The 20800-nt window shown below is 33.5% G+C and overlaps 1 protein-coding gene across 2 annotated transcripts in view; it reads left to right on the top strand.

Annotated features, from left to right (window-relative positions):
• Positions 1-14848, top strand: part of Klp10A (kinesin-like protein 10A) — a 171946-nt gene extending 157098 nt beyond the window's left edge. For both annotated transcript variants that reach the window (XM_081742367.1, XM_081742368.1), the window contains 3 exons: positions 4149-4334; positions 6200-6374; positions 12985-14848. In XM_081742367.1, the coding sequence (XP_081598493.1) occupies positions 4149-4334; positions 6200-6374; positions 12985-13133 (510 nt within the window). In that variant the 3' untranslated portion in view covers positions 13134-14848. The remainder of the gene's footprint in view (positions 1-4148; positions 4335-6199; positions 6375-12984) is intronic.
• The last annotated feature ends 5952 nt before the right edge of the window (positions 14849-20800 follow it).

Raw genomic sequence — 20800 nt, forward strand, 5'->3', positions numbered from 1 at the left:
ACCTGTTTTTTTTCCCGCTCCTACTTCTATATTTGACACCGATCGCTTCGTTTCAATCACTATGGATTTTGTCTTTCTAACATTTATTTTCATTCCATATTCTTCAGAAGCCTTTCTCAAGTTTTCTACATCTTATTAATTTTCTTTTTAGATCCTGAAACAACTATCATATCAACCCCAATCCGTATACACCTCATCATTCTATCTCCTACCGAAATTCCATCTTCATTATGAAAACTCATTTTTTGCTATCTCTTCTACATAGCTATTAAATAATGTTGGCGAAATATATAATATCTGCTGAACTCACCTTTCAATTACACTGCCTGTCTACTGTGCATGCGCCCGTGAATTTCCATGGAAGATCATGAATAATTCTGATAATTTATATAATATTTACGGACGAATACGTAAGAGAACCTATAGGAATAACATATATCATTCCTCAAAGTAACGAATACGGTAAACATTATTACAGCAGGATGAAATAGATGTAAACTTCATTTCCACTTTGATACCCAAACCACTTGCAATGATAACGATCATGAAGTAGATAGTAAATTCAGATACTACAAAATGCATTTCACTTGCTTTCCCCGCTGGTCTAGTGGGTAGCACGTGTGCCTTAGGTGCATGGGGTCCCGGGTTCGATTCCCGGTGGGGGAGTTTGGAATTTTAATTCCCTTAGATATTTTTGTATTCGTGTTTCTGTCGTTCAAGATTAACGGAAATGATTATAAAACGTATATAACCGAGCACAAAATAGAGACAAGTTATTCAGATACATTCGGTGAATCAGTTAACTTAAAAAGAGAGAAACAAAGTGCCTAAGGCATTTGTCTGTAAATTGAAAGGAACTCTTAAAGGTTAGTTCTAGCAAGGTAACATTTTTCTTTTATCTGTTCTCGAAGTTTCTCTCTGTATTCCTATCGGTTTCGATTAAATAGAACTTCGAATAGAGACCACGTTGAAGTCATTTATTGACTAAGCCTGAAATTCTGATAAAGGTATGGTTATGATTTTATTATTATTATTATTATTATTATTATTATTATTATTATTATCATTATTTAAAGTACGAAGTTGCAAATGAGGCGATGAAGTATTTGCGTAAACAAAATGATAATTTATTTGATAATATTCACTAGTCCACTATACATTTGCGAGGTTTTGCTTTGGGAAATGTAGTGTATACAACATTGAATAGTAAAAGTATTACAATAAAAATATATTATTAAAAATATTGATTAAGTGATTGGAGTTAAACATACTTTCCAGTAAGAATTATATATAGAGAGAATTTACTTTAAAGTGCGATGCAAACGAATATTCGAGTTTTAATCTGATTAGAAATCGATAACTTACACAAGAATATTTACTTCATTAGTTCTATAAATCTTTATGCTTATCGTATAATTCACTTTAAAATTATGATTTTTCCATTTCAAAACGTAGAACGAGAAATAAATGTAATATTCTATTTGTTAAGGAAACCTTTCAAACAGTGATGATTTCAGGGCATGACCTGTGGGAGAATTTGAGACTCTGTCGACATAAATTTCCCCCTTCGTGGCCATAAGTTATCTTCGATCATGCTCAAAGTGGACTAATAATGTTTTATCAGTTTTCTCTCATTCATATATTGACCATTACCGTTGGAGAATCTTCTGAAATCGTCAATGCTTATAATTAGTTTTTCATTACAAATCAAAGGATAATAATGAAATATTGAACATAATATTTTGTTCTCAGCTGTTGATTTTAGATTTGCAATTCATATAATGTTTCCTTCTAATCGAATTTGAGAGAAAAGTAATGCCAAAGATTTATTTACAGAAATGTTCTCAGTCCTCTGATGAAAATAGGAACACACTTAAATAAACAAAAACAAAAAAAGAATACTTCCTTCAGGGTTTGAACACACAAACTTCTAATTGATAGACTATTGACCCAAACCGCTCGACTGGTTCGTATGTCTTCAGTGCGTCTCATTTGACTTTTGGGTAAAGTAGTTTCCTGCTTCACACTTCGTTTTGTTTATGTCGATACGACTATAAGTTTGTGGTGAATATTTGGCAGTTACAGGTCTTGCAATGCATAAAAGTCTTTTTCGTATAAATTATGTTCAATTTTACGTCCTAATAACTTATATACAACAGGTTGAATCTGTGAAATGATTGGGGTTAGAGTGATCGTAAATGTTTTCATAGTTAGAAGCCTGGATATGCACACCCGCTTAACGTGGGGATTTACTTTTGAGAAATTTTGTACTCAAAAGCTATGGATTTAACATTAATATAGTTCATTTTCGATTATTTTTACATGTTCCTGTGTCTCCCATAATAGAATTAAAGGTGATACGGGTTTCGATTCTCGTCAGGAGTCGTGTGGTTCGGGTTTCACGTTAAGTCGTAGATGCACGTCTTGTATAGAGTAGTACCTGAAAGACACGCTGAACTCTATATCACCTCACCTCGTAAGATATTCTACGTTTGCATAATTTCTAAACCACTTTTCTTTCTTTGAATCTCCTCCTTCCTCTTAGGACAAGCATAGGTTCAAACTGAAACATTCTTCACGGTTGGAGGACGCAAGGCTACTGTACCATACGCGTACAACCCTTATGGGACTACGGTAGTGAGTTGCGCAGTTTGAGTAGCACGCACGAATAAACCACGGTTACATTTATTATATATAATTGATAAAACCTTATATTAGGACTTACTCTGCACGTCAAACTTTTAACATATGCGACTTTTTAAATTCTGTTCTTCTGCTTTATATTATTATTATTGCAATAGCTATATGAAGCTATTATCTCGGCCAACTTGGTTAATACACACCATTCAGCTACCGGTAGTTGTAGAAATCAGGCTTTTTCTGCAGAAGTTGTTAGCTCAATCGGTAGAGCGCTGAGCTATGGGTTCAAGGGTTTCGAGTTCGAAACTAGTCTAAGTCAAAAGATTTTTTTCCTGATATAATTCTTGAAATGGAAATGTTTCTCTCCTCACCTTTATCATGTAATTCTGAATAGAGATGTTTGGATGTGAAAGAAAAAGTATACTAGAAAAGAAAGGTAAATTACATGATACCTTTCGTAATTTTTAACTATATTTTCACCTATCTAGGACGTTTCTAAAAAGTTCAGACTTCTAGACCTGCTTTTCGCTCTCTTATGTGTCCTTTAACTAATTTCTACAGTTACTTAGTGAATCACATATACATATATTACAGATGTCGTATCTCTTTCTCTTCTCTCTACATCATGTCTGGAGATGAATGTTTTGACAATAGGTTACAAACACGATTTTAAAAATAATACGATCTGCGATATCAGTGATACATATTGTGGTGTTTAACTTAACATATAAAACAATAAGTAGAAAAACTGAGAATACGAATCTTTTCGTGCACTGATGCTTCAATAACAGTGCACTGATGCTTCAAATCTGTGTCTTTTCTCCCTTCACCTATGTTAATTCCCTAGTCAAAATAAAAACTCTTCAAAATTAATCACAATTTCTTATGCAACCATCCCTTCCTTGCAGTACTGCGCGATCACATACCCGTCACAGCGATGTAAAGGCACTTTTGGCGACGAGGATACATTAGTTGGAGACACTTTGCAGCGATTTCTGAATGCTCATCTAACACACCTTCCACATTATCCACTTTACCAGTAGACAAAGTTTGGAGCTCATTCTGTAACTGCATGTAAAATTTCAAAAATTCATGGTGGTATATTATCTCAAAAAGGGGAATTTTCATCACGTTGGTATTAATTGCCAAATAATGGTAATGAATAAATCGCAAAAGCGTCGAAAAATTGTCACTTTTGCGTAAATTTCATAGAATATCGAGACTTGTTGCAAATTTCGCTAATTCGACAGAATTTCGCGTTTAATCGCGAGCGTTATATGACATAACAAATAGTGGAAAAATATATATTTTAGGTACACAATATTTTCATACAAATCTGATACATTTCGCGTTTTCGCGTGTCACCAAAAAAACGTGTCTCTAACTATGAGGAATTACTATCTGCATTAAATAATAACTTTAAAAAATAAGTGCTTGTAAAAATTCTTTTTCGTTGTTGTTGTTTGTAGTGAAAGAAAAGTCTTCGATTCATTCACCTATAATTTCAGATCGCAATGATTAGTCCCGGAATGAGCTCATGTGAACATTCCTTAAATACTCTTCGCTACGCTGACCGAGTGAAAGAGCTAGCAGTGCAGGATCCAGAAATGAAGAATTCACCGTCAGAAGAACCAATGAAAATAGAAGACGGTATGTTGGATGATAGCGATCTGGCACAACTGCGATCGTTGAATGTGAGTAATTTTATGTATTTTCGATATGAATTTTTACAAAATTGACAATCCTATTTAAGTAGACGTGGAAAACAATTACCAGAAAATTGCGAAATTACAGTATTTAACGTTAGAGTTTGCTTATGGAAAATGTAGAATGCATATTTAGTATATAGAGGAAAGAAAAACTATTCTTACCCTGCATTCTGGAAATAATTAAACAAAATTTAAAATTTCAGTGCATTTCTGGTCCCTTTGTCAATGTAAACTTAAAAACTGCTGCATAAAACAAATTATTTTAGTTGCACTGGTCATATTTCATTTGGTGTTCAAAATTGAACCTAGAAAAGGTCAATAAGTGTCACTGCAAAGGGTTTTTTTGAAATTATAGATTAATATAATAGTTTTCACTCACCAACTTTGTTAGTGACATTCTACTATTCTGATATTTCACAATCAGCAACACTTCTGATGAAAATAAATGCAAATGCTGGTTGCTTGGAATATCCTTTCAGCATAGAGGCTGTATGAGACATGGACCTACAATTTAAAGTGGAATCCAAACCACTGTATTGCGTTCATATTTCAATCTTTTCCCATTGGATATCTAACCCGGGACCCTGTGCCCCCAAGGCGCACGCTTTATCTACCAGACCAGCTGGGAGGGCAGCATGAAGATGTGAAATAAGTTGTCTTTTAACGGTTTTTCTTGTAATCCAGTTCGCGTATTTTTAATCAAGTAAGGAATATGGCGTAAACTTACCTTCTCTTTGTAAAGGTTCTTTATTTAAGTATATGTTGTTACAGATGAAGGATACTTATTACAGTGTTGTTAGCATAGTGGAGAAAAACCCGTTTCAGAAAAAGGGACCAGAAATACCTTGAAGGTGTTTTTGGTCTACTCCTCGAGTCCAAGGTAAAAATAACTTTTTCTCCACTATATATGCTAGACAGATTGCTTTAATTCACTACCAGCACTTTCGAAAACTTACAGAAAAGTAACTGTGAAATGTCCATATCTAATTGGAACATAAAGATATGTGATAATGTGACGAGATTGGAACTAAAGATTGGTCGGGAAGAGTACAGAAAAGAGAGTGAATAATAATTAAAAGAAAATTGTGAGAGATTATGTATAATAATAATAATAATAATAATAATAATAATAATAATAATAATAATAATAATAATAATAATAATAATAGTAGTAGAGAAGGGACTTAAGAAATGTAAATTAATGAAAAATGTGTAGGAAGTACAATTGATGTACTCATGTCCAAAATTATTGTCGCATGTCTATAAATATGTTGTTGTAGGAATATAATTTGATAACGAATTCACTCGGTATTTCTTATAATGTTGGTATGTGTATAATCGGCAAAGACATGTATGTGAAAATTTCGTCTCACAAGAGCAGTAAATGAGAACAACAAAACGAAAATAAAACTTTCTTGACCATTTAGCAACATTTTGTTTTACTCATTCTAATTTTCGAATTTATATTATTTCCTATGGAATTCACCACAAATATACATTTCCCCCATTATATACAGAGTATCTATTAAAAGTACCCCGCAAAATCATTATCAAATTATATTGTTACAAGAAGACAGTTACAGATATGCGACAATCATTTTGGACATGAGTGTACATTATACCATTTAACCCGTGTTGAAGCCAGAAAGGTTAGGATAGTGACTAGTAGAGTGGTAATTGTTTTGGGCAGATAGATAGATTGGAGTACGAAGAAGTTATAATAGATTATTTTGAGATAATGATTGTTTTCAAATCTTGTTCATGGTTAGGATTAGAGATAATACGCTGGAAAAAACATCTAACATTATTCTTTGGCAGCTGTGAAGCTAAGTCTTTTGTCGTTGTTACAGGAAGGAGAACTGTCAGCAGACCTGTACACATTTCATGAGGCTGTATCGCAGTTGCAGCTTCAAGAAGATGAAGTTCTCGATTCTCATAAAGCTGTACTTGAAGCATCTACTCGTTGGGTTGATATTGACGCTTCGCTTCTCAGGATGACCAATGAAGTGGATTATGATCAGGATGGTAAGATTATTATTATTATTATCTGTAAAGGAAATATGAAGAGAGTTCAATAGGTGATTTTTTAAATCAACTAATACTAAAGAGATTTGAGTAACTCTAGATAGACGCTTGAGTTCGTTAAATAGAATTGTCTGTATTCTTCGATAAATTCTGTAAAAATTTCGCAGGGAGGTTGAAAATTTTTGAATTCAAACTAAAAATTCGTTGACAGTTTCTAATTATGTTCGTAAGGTATTTGAATTTTGATTTAATATTCGATATGGTCCGTTCGATGGTAACTGCTCCTTCGTTAGCTTTGTTTGACGTAGGATTATCCAACCTTCTGTCAATATGTGACCCAAAAACTAATTTACGGTGCAAATTGAAAGAAAGAAAAAAAAATAAGAGAGGATAGCAAAGGGTTAATATATGCGAACTTCTAATTGATATATAGTCATGTTCAAGTTAATATTGACATGCATGTTTTCGAAGTGTCAAACTCCATCCGTAAGTAACTTTGATGAAATGCTTAAGTATTTGTGTCCTTATTGTTTTCACTAATTTAATATATAACTTGTTTGTAATAGTTTTTAGCTTTCATGTCGAATGGTTTATACATAGATACATACTGAACTTGACAGAACATAAACTGTGCTATTCATGTTGAACTACACACCCATTCAAATTTGGCTACTAGTCCATGTAAGCAAATTGGATTATTTCGGTGTAACATTGATACATGCAACAATAATGAGAGTCGATAATTGATTTTTTATACCAGACATCCATAAATCTGACTTTTCACATAGCCTCTCTCCTCGTAAAGAAAAAAAGTTATATCAGATGAATTGCCATTATTCCAGTACCACGAGAATCTTGTATCCAATGCACATGTTCGTTTGAACCGAAATCAGGGGTTGTTAAGACAATCGAGTCATGGCATATGTCAGAATCAGTTTTTACCCGTCAAATGACCACGTATAGTTTTGCACACAAACACTTATCAATTTTTCATCAAGGGTCAAGGTCTAAAACAGGATTTAGGGTAGCATTATTCAAGGGAAGACCCGGTCATCTTTTATTTGTATTCCTGCTGACAGTAGAAGGGTCTAATTCGTTGCAGCCCAAAAATTCGACTCAAGTCGGCATGTGTCCCCTAATGTCCTTTTGGTAGCGTTATTGCTCATAAGAAAACTTAATTTACTTCGTAATTTTGCTATTCGTGTATACCATATTCCACACTTAAGTTATGAATTGTGATGTACCTTACATCTTAAACCTGGATGTATCCAATATGGATTTGTTTCGGACTAATACTTAGTATTAATTGTAATCTATTCATAGAAGTCACATATTCACTGAAACAGTCTGCAACGCAGAAACTTGCGGAAACAGAACACGAACCATGGAGTTTTTTTTTAGCGCTACTTGTGTAATACTTGTCAAGAGATTTTAGCTTGGGGTTTTAACAGGACGGTTCTCAGTTCATAGATTTCTATTTTGTAATTTTCCAAAATTTTTGCGCCAGTTGTGCACCACTGTTTCTCAAGATGTCTCTTAGTTGTTGGTCAACTGCAGTTTTCCTTCATGTTTCGTGCACCAGAACATAAAAAATGTACACCATTCTTTGATAGTTCTCAATTCTTCACTGTAAACAAAAGTAACATTTAGTAACTTGATAACGATTTAAGATACAGCAGTTAAATTGGCTTCATACGGATTGGAAACTACGTTTGAAAATGTGTGTAGCTTAGTATTTGAGCTCGTTCCACGAGTTTGGTACTTATTTAAAAAGCACTATTAACAAGTTTGTTTAATCACACAGAGTTGATGGCTTGCACCATGGGGGGAGGACGGGGGGGATAAGCCAGTAATATCAGAAGCTTAATATTTTCGCTCACATCAGTGAAAAAACTAATTTATTTACCTTATGTTTCTACTTGTATGTCAGTTTTTATTTCAATATTTCGAATGCTTCACTCGGACCTACATCCTCAGGAACAAACATCGGCGTAAATAATTTTTTAATAATCTATTTACGTGAAATTTATAGGAGACATATAAGCAGTTATATCAGTACGTAGTAGTAAATTACAATTACCAGTAAACTTAAGAGATAACATCTGTTTTCTTTCTAAAGTTACAAACCTATGTACAATATTATTGTTAAAAAAAGACTGACATTGTATGTTTCTTTGAAAAGCTTTGTTCTCTTACCTACAGTTGGAATTGAACAAAACGAATGTGTATTTTCTTTTGCCAGTTGAAATTTTTATTGAGAGCCAAAGTATAAAAATGTTCTGTGTATGATTTTTCTTTATCAGAATGTGGCTTTTTTAAACCAATGTTGGGTGTACGGATGGCTGTTATTTAGCATTGATGTTAATTAGTCTTTGTGAGTATTCTTCTGTAAGGAAGAGACAGAGATTCCGTACGGAAGGGAAAGAAAGTTTTACCTATATGCTGATAATGTTACTTGACTCGCTGCTAGGTTGGGATTTTAATGGCCACTTAATTAGAACGGTAGTATTGTTTGCGTTGAGACTTCAAAATATATATATTTTGTGGTTATACTGTAATTAGAAGGTATTTGTACTTCTCAAAAGAAAGTTTATTGTTTATGTATAATTCATTATAAATGCAGTAAACTATTTAATTTGATGTGCAGTCATTTGAATAATGGTAGCTAGAAACTAGACTGGTCAATGGATAGACATAACTGTGGCGTATCTGATAAACGAGAGGAATTAAATATCATTAAGTAGTGATAGATTTTATAATTATTCTATAGTGGTCAACATTTAAAAAGCTTGTGACCTGACAACACTACGTATGGCAATTCTGTATTTCGAATTAAAGTAAAAATCTTTAATAGCTAAAGAAATTCATGTTTCATTTATTTACACTTGTAGATAAGAGTACATGGATTTAAGAGAGGCGGGTGGCCAAAATTTTTTGAACAAGACTATATAGGTTCATAATTTTTGTTGAATATTGAAAGGAAAAAGAAGTTATTAGTGGTTGTAATGTAGTACTACGTATTGGTATATAATTGGTTATACAAGGTGTTTCAAAACACAAATAACGTTTGCGAGATGATTCCTGATAACAAAATAAGACAAAAAGTATAGACCAACCTGGGTGCACAAATGCTTCCTTTCGGAGTAATAGGCTGCCGAAAACATGAAAAAAATGAACTTTGAAGATCTATAGCTCTAAAACTCTAGTCGGGTCAAGACTTCACTTAGGAACTAATATGTGCCCTATCCAAATATCCATGTTTCAGAATCCTGCGGTATTCCCGCAACCATTTTTATAGAGGTACTTTGTAAGTACCTTAGGATTCTTAAACACATATTTTTGGATAGTACACACATTAGTTGTTAAGTGAAGTCTTGACCCGATTACGGTAGGTCATAGTTTTGGAGCTATGGATCTTTAAATTTCATTTTCTCATGTATTCGGCAACCTATAACTCCGAAAGGAAGCATTTGTGCACCCAGGGTTGGTCTGTACTTCGTCTTATCTTGGTGTCAGAAATCACCTCCCAAACGTAGATATTTCCTGTAGATATTTCCTATAATTTACACTGTTGGTACAGCTAAACATGTGAAGAGCTTATTAAAAAGTGATTACAGTAAATGTTTGTTTCTGAGTATAAATGCCCTAATAAAGTATTCGAAATACCCAAGTAAAAACTGACGTAGGAATATCAGAAGGTGAATAAATTCATTATTATTACAATGTGTTTCATACATTCCATTAGTAATTATTTGTGTATTGATTGATTTGTTACAATATATATAATTTTTTTTCGCTTCTCTGCAACCTTGTACTTCAGTAGCCTGTTACTTTTCACTTTTGTTATTTCTTCCATTTTGTGTATAGTAAAAGCTGTCATAACAAAAAGTCTTCCTTCCTTTTAACATAACGACTAACATTGATTATTGCATTTATACGTTTTTCATAATACATTCAAAATATTAAAAGTTCAGTAACCTCTCATATGTAAAGAAGTTTTAATCTAGTCAGAGGCACTGACTTACCTTTCCTAGGTAGAAAACCTATGTAGGAATGAAATAAAATTCTGCGAATAATAATAATAAAGTCCGAATAAAATGAATAACTTGAAACTAAAGTAATTTACGCAGAAACTGTTTCTAGTAATGTGATGTAGGTTGGGCTAACAAATATGCCTATATTAGCTTTGGTAATAGAAAGAACGAATGAACTTAGCTCGTGTTGGATGTATATTTGAAAAAATTAATTTTGGCTTATCTAAAATAATGGCAGACTATTGTGGTAAAGAAATGCAAATTCAATGTGTAGTTCAAGGAATTCAAGAAGACTGCTTACTTTCTTTTCTCACTTCAGTTAGTTCAAATATTAAGAATAATTAAGTAATTACAGCAACAACAAAAAAAATCATCTTACAATTGCGTACTATAGAGTATGAAACTGTTGTAATTAAAATTTATTTTTTATGTAGGATCACAGAGAGAGATTGTGTATCTTTTTCTATAAAATAAAGGGAAGACGGCAAGATAATTACACTAAACATGCTCTGAAATTGTATTCTATTTCCAGTCAGAAACTATGCACAGTACACAACACTCACTATTCTCATGGAACACAAACGAACTTTGCCAAACTATTAAGAATGAAATCAATTCCAGTTCTTTAATATTTCTATTCCAGATCGTCGTAGGAAATGTTCCAAACTGCTTAGAAAAAGATGTGCCAGTCGTAAGCCTACAAAACATCAAAAGAAAATGTGTGGTATGGTTTACCTTCTTACAATAATTGGAAGGAAGCCTTCGCAAACTAACCGACCCTTAATAACCTATATTGAGTGACCTGTATATGTGAAATTACCTACATAATTATGCTTTTATTACCATGGGTTAACGACTAACATGTGGGAAAAAAAATAATTTAACTGTTCATTGACAAGTGTCACTAGTATGTGTAACTCCCTGTGATATCAAGGTTACCAGTGCTTTACTAAAACTTTTAACGGTCAAGAAAATATTAGCATTTTGAGAAAGGAGAGGAAGTTTTAATTGAAATATTATTTCTAATTAGTTTCGGTGATACTCGCCCTCCTTGGGGCGAATACTGAGTACGGTTTCAACCGAAGTAAATTGATTGATCTTCCTGTTGATCTAGATATTAGAGGTCATTACGCTACTCCTCACTTAAATTGTGAATAACTTAGAAAAGCAAAAATAAAAAAAACAACAGAATAATAAAAATTTAGAAAATAACATTATATAGTATCTACAAAATGCTACTGTGGCTGAATTAACAGTTGTTTCCATGTCTTTTCGTATAGACCAGAAATATAGACGTGCAGTTTTATTGGGCGTTCAAATATTTGCACTATAGGAAATGTTTTTAAAAAAGGCTGTTAGTTAGTATTTAAACCACTTACTTTCCAAAATTGTCATATTCTTTGAGCTTCCTTTAATTTTCCTTCCCCTCATTTTATTGGTTTGTAGTTGATCCATATTTGACATAGTAGTTAACGTGAAGTATTACACAAGTTCACATTGAGACAGTAAGCTAACGTAGAGCCTATAGGATATTTTCTTATATATATAGTTCATTGTAGTTGGACGTATTTTGAAGTGCGATTAAGTCTATAAGAGTTTAGTCTTCTTATATACAAGCTTCCACCTTGGCTAGTTCGTCGTCATTTTCAGGCATAGGCTGAAATTGTTACTTTTTAGAACTCAGTGAGACATAATTCGACGTTGTATGGATGTAGCAACAACTAGGATATCGTGTCTATGTAATCTATGTTCTTCCTGTGTTGCACATACAATATTTTTAATAATATAGAATTAGTTGTGCATTTACTTCAACAAATTAAATCGAATAGTTTTTTTAAAAACCTTCAATTTATAAAGAATGCGGGGTTCCGAGTTCGGTTACCAGTGGGCCAACAGTTTTGAGTATTGCCCTAATACGGTGAAGTGGTTGAGTTACTTAAATTAGATGGGGACTCCGATCTAGAAAGCCAGAGTTAATGATGGAATCCGATACGTTAACCAGCTAAATAATGACCAGCCTAATCTGACTAACCATTAGTCTTTTCTGTTACAATGTTAAAGAAATATTTTTTTAAGAAAGCATGAAACTTCTTGGACCTACATTCCATTTAATTAAAATGGTGTCAAAAGGTTCCAGTTAACCTTGAATACTGCGTAAGTCATTGGTTTGTCAGTGTTAGAACTTATCATGTTCACGATTGAAATACAATTAAAGGAGTCCCTTGGTAGGCTCGGATAAATGGACCGAGTAGTATAGTTTTCTGCATCTCGTAAAAAATACACTTCAAGAAGTATCGACGGCAAAGATTGTTTTTGTATAGCCAGTATAAAGTTTACACTGGAAACAATTGCAGTCAGAGCTGGCAAGGAATTTCAAATTTAGTTACCATTGAGATATGGAAGATCCTTAATTAATCGCTCATCTATACTAAGTATATTACGTAATAGTATCGTCAGTTTCTCATGTTGTGAGTCTGGTACGAACTTATTGATGGCTCTTCTCGTAGGAAGTAAATATGTATTTAACTAATAATTTGACACATTTTTTTCTTAATGGAGGTCTTTTTGCTTTTCAGCATACTCTCAACAACTGGATGATTTGCTTGCAGAGAAGATTGAAGTTCTTTCACACTTCCGGGAGAAGGTGGCCTCATTTCGAGCTCAGCTTGCTGCAGAAGAGCAGATAAGCCAGAACATCAAACGTCCAGTACGCCATAATTCATAAAGTGAGCAGTGTTAAAACTTCCTGGTCATTGATCAAATATACAGTTAAAAGTAGCCCTTGGACGGGCCCTTCGCTGATCTTTTCCACTCCTTTTGTTGTTTTTACATTTGTGAGACTTATTTTTGTTAATTTATACGTAATGAATTAACAAACTGAGGTGGTGCCAATTGCATGTTTTTTGTGTCTTGCCAGTATGTCAGAAATTTGTGTAAGAAGATCCTAGCTATTATTACCAATGCGTCTTATACCCAGTCGAAATTTGGAAATAAAAGATTTTTAAATAGAAACATGATTTTCTGATCAAAGGAAACTGCGATATGTCATTGTGTATATACAGATTTTGTTTTAGATGTAGTTCTTACGCAATAGTAACAAGAAAAATATTCTAGTAACATCAGGAATAATGAAAAGCTCCAGCTCTTCAATTATACAGTAAAGTCCTGTTATAACAAGCAAAGTAAATAATTATATGGAATAGCTTCCCTGTATAACATAAGAGCTTCAAGTCAGTGTGAAGGCGGATCATTCTAGCTGCAAACATATTTGTTAAATTGACTGATTGCGAGATGTAATGTGTCTTTGAAAACAGGGAAACCAGTTAGTAATGTTAATGTGTGTTTGAACCTGGAACTGTAAGTACTCTTACGATTTCGTACTTTCCAACCTTTATCTTTTATTTGGTGCAGTTTATCGAAGTAATGTAAATAATAATCATAATAATAGTAAATTTAAATGATACTTAATAATAATACCTAGTCGTGCCCAGTGAAGAAATACGTTGAATATCCGGGGTTGTACATGTTCGTTGCAGGCAACACAATATACGTATATTTTTCTATACTTGAGACCTAAGCTTAATAAACTAATTTGATTTAACCAATAACTTTTTTAAAACTATTAAATTTTAAAACACTTAATTAGCGCCTTGTTAAGAAATGCAAATTACAAACTACGAAAATGTTCTTGCCTGTTCAGTTCATGTACATGACTCATCTACGATATTTAAAAACAAAAAGCATGAAATTTGAAGTCATTAATTTGAAATTGCTATATTTACAAATTGTGTATATATATAGTTCATTGAAAGGTAAAACAAAAACAATAGGTATAATATGGGAGGTTTTTTGTAATAAGGACACGTTAGAGTGGTGGTGGTGGTATTCTGTGGCAAGTATTAGACCTTCCCGAAGCCATGTGAACTGCAGGTGGATTCGTTTCTTTCAGTGGTAGTTGAAGCGGAATCTTAAATCTTGAGATTGGACCAATTATTGTGTTTTAATATTTGAATTTATATTGAGATCTAAAATGTTGAAAGCATTTCCAAATTTAACACAGAATCTTTTGTATATTTGAGTAATTTTATTTAGAACAATATTTTTCTTGTTGGGACTTAAATGCAAATTTACAACTGGATTTGGAACAATGTCTAGAGATTTCTGAGTTTCAGCTTCGAAGGATGGCATGCATACATTTTATATTTGAAGTTATGAGCGGGAGTAACGATTGCTTCGACGCATGGGTGTTACGAGTATTTTTGGTGGTTTTCACTTGTTGAAGACACCTTAATTTTAGAAACGTTGTATTTGACTTCTTAAAATTCGACCAACGAAGTATCAGTGTGACTTTTTTGAAACTAATTGTCTGCAGAATGGTTAAAAGCGCTCATCAGTCTGCCCTACTCTTTGTCGTGTTAGCAGAGATACACGAAAACAAAAGATTCCTTAGCATAACTTCATAGCAAGAGTACTATAGAGTAAACTAATCAACATTTTTGGAGATAGTCCTTATTCTTGCTTTGTTCGTCATCTAAGTTTACAATGTTCTAATTTATGTGAAGATCTAATCTTTTTATTACAATGAGGAACTGGTTACATTGCGGTGTATGTATCACTAATTAATACATTTTCTCTAATTATTGAATAATGACTAGAAGGGGGTGGGAGCTCGTGACTCAGTGATAGAGTTGCCACAAGTCCCGAATTTGAAGAAAAGTTTCGACATTGCAAGTTACACCTAAGAGATGCATTATATGGTGCGACGCCCAAGACCCACGATGTTAGATCTATGACATGAAATATCAATATGGATCTTTCTCTAATTTTTGTGTTACAGCAGTAAAATCACTGTTAGTGATGTTATTCTTTGTCCGATTCAATGGGTCATAACTTAGATTTTGTCTTTTTAAATTCATGAATATATAGGTATTTGATACTAAATTATTTCGTGTACAAATTTGAGCATGAGAAACCTGCGATCTGCACATACTCAATAACAGTGATTCGCTTTCTCTTTCTTCCTATATTTTCACTCGACCAATTCTCATATAATAATTCACTTCCATTAACATCTTGTTGAGTCGGTTATTTCATATCCCATGGATTTCCCACGAGATAAAATTGACCACTATGTACAATACGTCGTACTTTGCTGATAATTAGTTTATCTTGGGAAACAGGATAGTTACCTTTCTTCAGAGAAGTAACTCGTCTTACTGGCGCAACTACATTCGATCATAATGTTAATTTTACTTCAGACTTCCGTCCTAGTAATAAACCTGCCCAATTAGGACCACAGTAAAATAGTCTTAAAAGAAGAAGTCTGAAGTATTTTGATCAGTAATGGTGATAGAGTTGATAAATGCCGGTGCCTAAACATAGTTTCTCTAACTTTTCAAGTGGGGACCATTTCATACTGTAGTGTTAGGCGAACTACGCTACGCTTGTCGCCTTAAAAAGTAAATTTGTATTGTATTGAGCATACACTAGTATATGTAAACTCATGTCCAAAATTATTGTCGCATGTCTATAAATATGTTGTTCTAGGAATATAATTTGATAACGAATTCGCCCGGTATTTCTTATAATGTTAGTATGTGTATAATCGGCAAAGACATGTATTTGGCAAATTTCATGTCAAAAGAGCAGTAAATAAGAACAAAAAAACGAAAATAAAATTTTCTTGTCCATTTAGCAACATTTTATTTTACTCATTCTAATTTTCGTATTTATAATTCTTTTCCTATGAAATTTACTACAGATATGCATTTCGCGATTATACACATAGTGTCAGTACTAAAAGTACCCTGCAAAATCATTATCAAATTATATTCTTACAAGAAGACAGTTATAGATATGCGACAATCATTTTAAACATGAGTGTACATCTTTCAAATAGTATTAGGTTAATTTTATAACGTTATTGGTATTAATAGAAGAAAACATTTTCTAAATAATTGAAGGCTAGCAAGAATATTATAACCTTTATCTTAATAAATTGTATAAGTGTACTAGTTTGAGATTCTTAACTCTTGTGTAATACGTAATTGACTTCGATTTTATTTTCTTCTGTTGTTTAATCTCAAAGAACGACAAGAGCATACCTCGAGGACCACAGTTCGAGAAACTGGTCCAGACCAATAAAAGTCGAATGCTAAGATGAATACCTAGAGAACTGTGTACGATATGCTACTAGAGAGTTGAAGTGTCGGTCGAGGAAAGCAATCAGAATTCTTTGTTGTTCCTGGGGATTTTTTTTTTCCTTCTCGGAAAGTTAAATTGAAGTGAAATAATTGATTTCATTTTTTTCCCCTTTATAGCACGGATAAGAATAATTTATGAATTCTGTCAAAATAAGCTCTACGGACCACCGCACTAAAGTTCTTCTCGTACATTTTAAAATTGAATCACACCATGTTGTGTTTATTACAGAAACATTGTACAAGTTTTCGAAGAACAACTCTGATCTTACAAGCATACCCCCGAGTGATTTCTTTTTTAAAATAAAGAAAACAAAAAGGGATTTACTCTATATTATAATTTTGTTGATGGAGCATTTATTTATGAAATATGAACAAAAGTGCCGGAGTCGTTTGTGAGAAAAGTGTCGGTGAAAAACTCATCTCAAAGAATAAACCACCCTTTATCGATTTTTCCCTGAGAACCTGCTTATCCTATATTATAGAGCTGTTAATGAAGTATTGAATTCTGAAAAAAACAACCGTTAGAGCCGTTATCGAGAATATCAGAATCTTATATTTTCACATTCCACCAAACTACCCCCAAAATGCAATCCTATTTTAAGGAACCATACATGAATTACGGTATTCATTCATTATAAAATGCACTCCTAGTACCTTATGAATTATTTCTTACTTGAGGAGTTGCATTCAGTTATGGCTTAACAGTTATGGGTATAAACACAGCATGTGGACATATGCCATAAAAATGAGTGTGAAAAACATCAACCCGTCTGTGCTAGGTGGCCACTAAAAAGCACGAATGCTATCTAACTCGCGGAAGGGTAGGGCGAAACTAATATACCCGCACGGAGGTACGTCCGTAGAGAGCACGCGTATCAGTGAAGATGAGTATGCGCATAATCTAACTGGAAACACTATGTTCTTCGTATTACTAGGTGATTACGTATCAAATAGCGATAGGCTACGGATCATTACTTAACATACTGCATTGACATACGGATTCAGTTCACCATGGCTTTCTTATGGAGTATTATGTGGTTAAAAAGATACAATTTGGATTAGTTTTTAACGTTATTATGGATGTCAGAGGTAAGATCCCTACTTTGATATCACAAGTGAAATAAGATAGATAAATTTATTCGAAACAGCTCTTTATAACATTTTATAGGAAAGCATATCGTAAACCGTTTCCCCACCATCAGATTTCTGTCGGTTTGGACACTGACATTGATATTGATCAGTATCATAGTGTTTGTTTCTTCTAAATCTACATCATTGTTTTAAAAGTTCAAATCAAATTATGTGTGTGTAATATCACTCAGTCATTGTTAACCCACTATAAATGGTTTCAATAGCAATGTGTCTTGGGCAGTTCGCTTTCATGTTATTCCGCAGTACTTCTTGATTCCGTCATACCACTATGCATAAGGGGAGGGGGGGGCTCAGTGGTAGAGCGTTCACCTTCAGTGCTTGGGGTCCCTAGTTCGATCCCAGCTCGCGCCGTGTGCACTTTGTGGTGGACAAACACCATGCTTGTGGGTTTTTTCGGGGTTCTCCCGTTTCATCCTACTTTCTTCATTCCACCATTTCACTTATCTTTCATCATGACCGTCTTCTTTAGCCTAACCGGCATAATTGTGGGACGTAAAACTTAAAGATTTCATTTTTTTTTTCACTATGTATGAGGGCGTTTCCTAGGTCACTTGTAAAGTTTTTATATATATAATATGATCCCTAGCAAATATATCTTTCCATACTTCGTTACATTAAGTTTCCTGTGTGCCTCTAGGCTCGTGTTAAAGCTTTGCTGTACTTCTATTAGAGCAAGAGCGCTAGTATAATGGAGATAAATGTACTAATTGCGCCGGTAAGAAAACTTCGCTGGAGAAAGGAGTCGATCGTGCTTACCTTGATATTTATAAATGGTCAAATACCTAATCCCCGATAATTAGTGAAAGAAATATAAAGACTTGTACTTGGTGGCATACTTTCACACGAAAAATCCATCAAAGATTGTCCAGTATTGAAAAGATGGGCAAATACTGGAACAGCTAACCAGCATTCTCTTGCAGACATGTATAATATACACAAAGCTATGCAGCTATTAAGTGAACAACGTATTTCGAAAGGTGGTGGAAGGAAAGCAAACAAAATGCGTCTAGCAGAAGGAGAAAAAATTTTTCGCCACCAAAGTGCATCATTCGAGAAGAAATCGATATATCTCCAGTTTTTACTGTGTTTACTTTAGAAATAACTCCAAAAAGGTTGATCCGAATATTGGAGACGAAGTAAACTTTCGATATTGTACTATGACAACTTTTGTCGAAGTACTTCTCGCACCAGCTCGTATTTCAAACGTGACCTTCTTGAAATAATGACCTGCAGAATTTCAGAAGTCTCTTAATCATTGTGCCCACTCAACTTTTATACTAATCCTGTAAGAACGAGGAGGAAAAGTGTATAAGGAAAATTTCAACCCAACTTTTCTTAAATTCAAACGAACTCTTCTTGAATTTTCGGTATTCTTTATTTTATCACGAATAATAGTTAAAAATTTGGTTAAAATTGGACATTTTAACCTCTAACGATGAAAGTTAGCGTAACTGTGGGGAACATGCTGCGAGATAGTTGTTTTATAATGTGTATCAGAGCTTGCGAAAGCTATGTCAGTTCACCATTGAAAGACAGCTAGATCCACTGGTAACTCATACATGGTTTTAGAAAGTTCTTATACCAGGTTTTTAAATTAAGATTCGTTTTGTTTTGCCTTTCAGTCAGCTATTGTTCGTATTCAATATATTCAATGAAGAAAGAGAAATTCAGTAATTCAGAGCGATAAATTGTGTCCTCCTATGTTAAATTAAATGCATATTTTTTTAAGAACTTTTATTTTACTAACACAAAAAAAATGTAACTGTTGGTAAGGAATAAGTTAACAGTCACGTAACATACAAAAGTGCTCTGTATCAGAGCTTTGGCACATTCAACTGTTTAAAAGAACAAACTATTTATATACATATATAATATTATAAGAATGTGAAATAATAATGTTTTCTTTGTACGACTGATTTTATCAAATACATACAGATTTATTAATTTTAAAAAAAAATGATTATTCTCTAACAGAAATAATGAAGGAGCACAGAAAAGTGTTAATAAAACTTGTACAGTTTTTTCTTATTACTGGTGCACAATAAATATCTTATATACATCTTAGTATTATTCCTCCTTCCCTTTTGCTTGTCTTGTTAACGATCAATGTCAAAGCAAGTTCTTCACAAATGTGGAAAACCTTTCGAAAACACCTGATAGGTAGGTTCAAAGAAATAATTCATAGAAAAGGAAAACTAAGTTATGCTGTGTATTGTCTGTCTGCTTAACTAGGATTTGATTGTATATGGTGTCCCAGTCTTAAATAAAAGTTATAATTTATGTTTAGAGTATAGTACTTTGAGTTTCAAAGTACACAGGTTGTAATCAAATGTTTAGAATATCTAACAAATTGCCTCACGTCTCTCCTGGCACACTCAAGACGAAATTTCTATTAATCTTCTCGGAAAAGCTTGAAAGCCTTAGTGCGTGGTATAGAAAATTGAGACCTCTTAAGCTTCTCCTCTTCCACTACATGGTAGTGAAACAGATATTTTCTCCGAAATAAGGGGTGAGTAAAGGATGATCTTCTGTCACTGAAGAAAAGAATGCAATATCTTAAATGTCTTTGGGGAGGGGGGGGAGAGTAGCCTACAAACTCGAATGGTTTGTGTTGTGTTATTTGATACTTTCAGCAGAAAATTTTCCGTTTGGAAGGAAGAAACCAAATGCAGGCAGTTGGTCAGTTTTTTTTATTATTATTGTTTTTTTTTTTTTAAGCACCTAACTTCCGTTAGCGAGGGGGAGGAAAAGGCAAAGTGCTCTCCCAAACCCATATGTGTAAATCATTAGTCACAGTTAAGAGCACCAAAAATATGGCAACGTCTTTGGACACGTTAAGTTACAATATCACTAGTAAGAGGATACAACAGTTCCGAATATCACCCACTGAGAGCGATCTTGTTGCGAGAATTGTACATGCGGCTCTATTCGCAACACTTACTCTTCCATTTCAGAAAGATATTGCTAAATGTTGGGCTGCAGAAAACCGAAAAAAGTATCGATGTTCAGATTATAAGACCTTGGTGTCCATTAAGGT

Source organism: Thermobia domestica, chromosome 16 (assembly GCF_964235325.1).
Source record: "Thermobia domestica chromosome 16, izTheDome1.hap1.1, whole genome shotgun sequence".
Lineage (NCBI taxonomy): Eukaryota > Metazoa > Arthropoda > Insecta > Zygentoma > Lepismatidae > Thermobia > Thermobia domestica.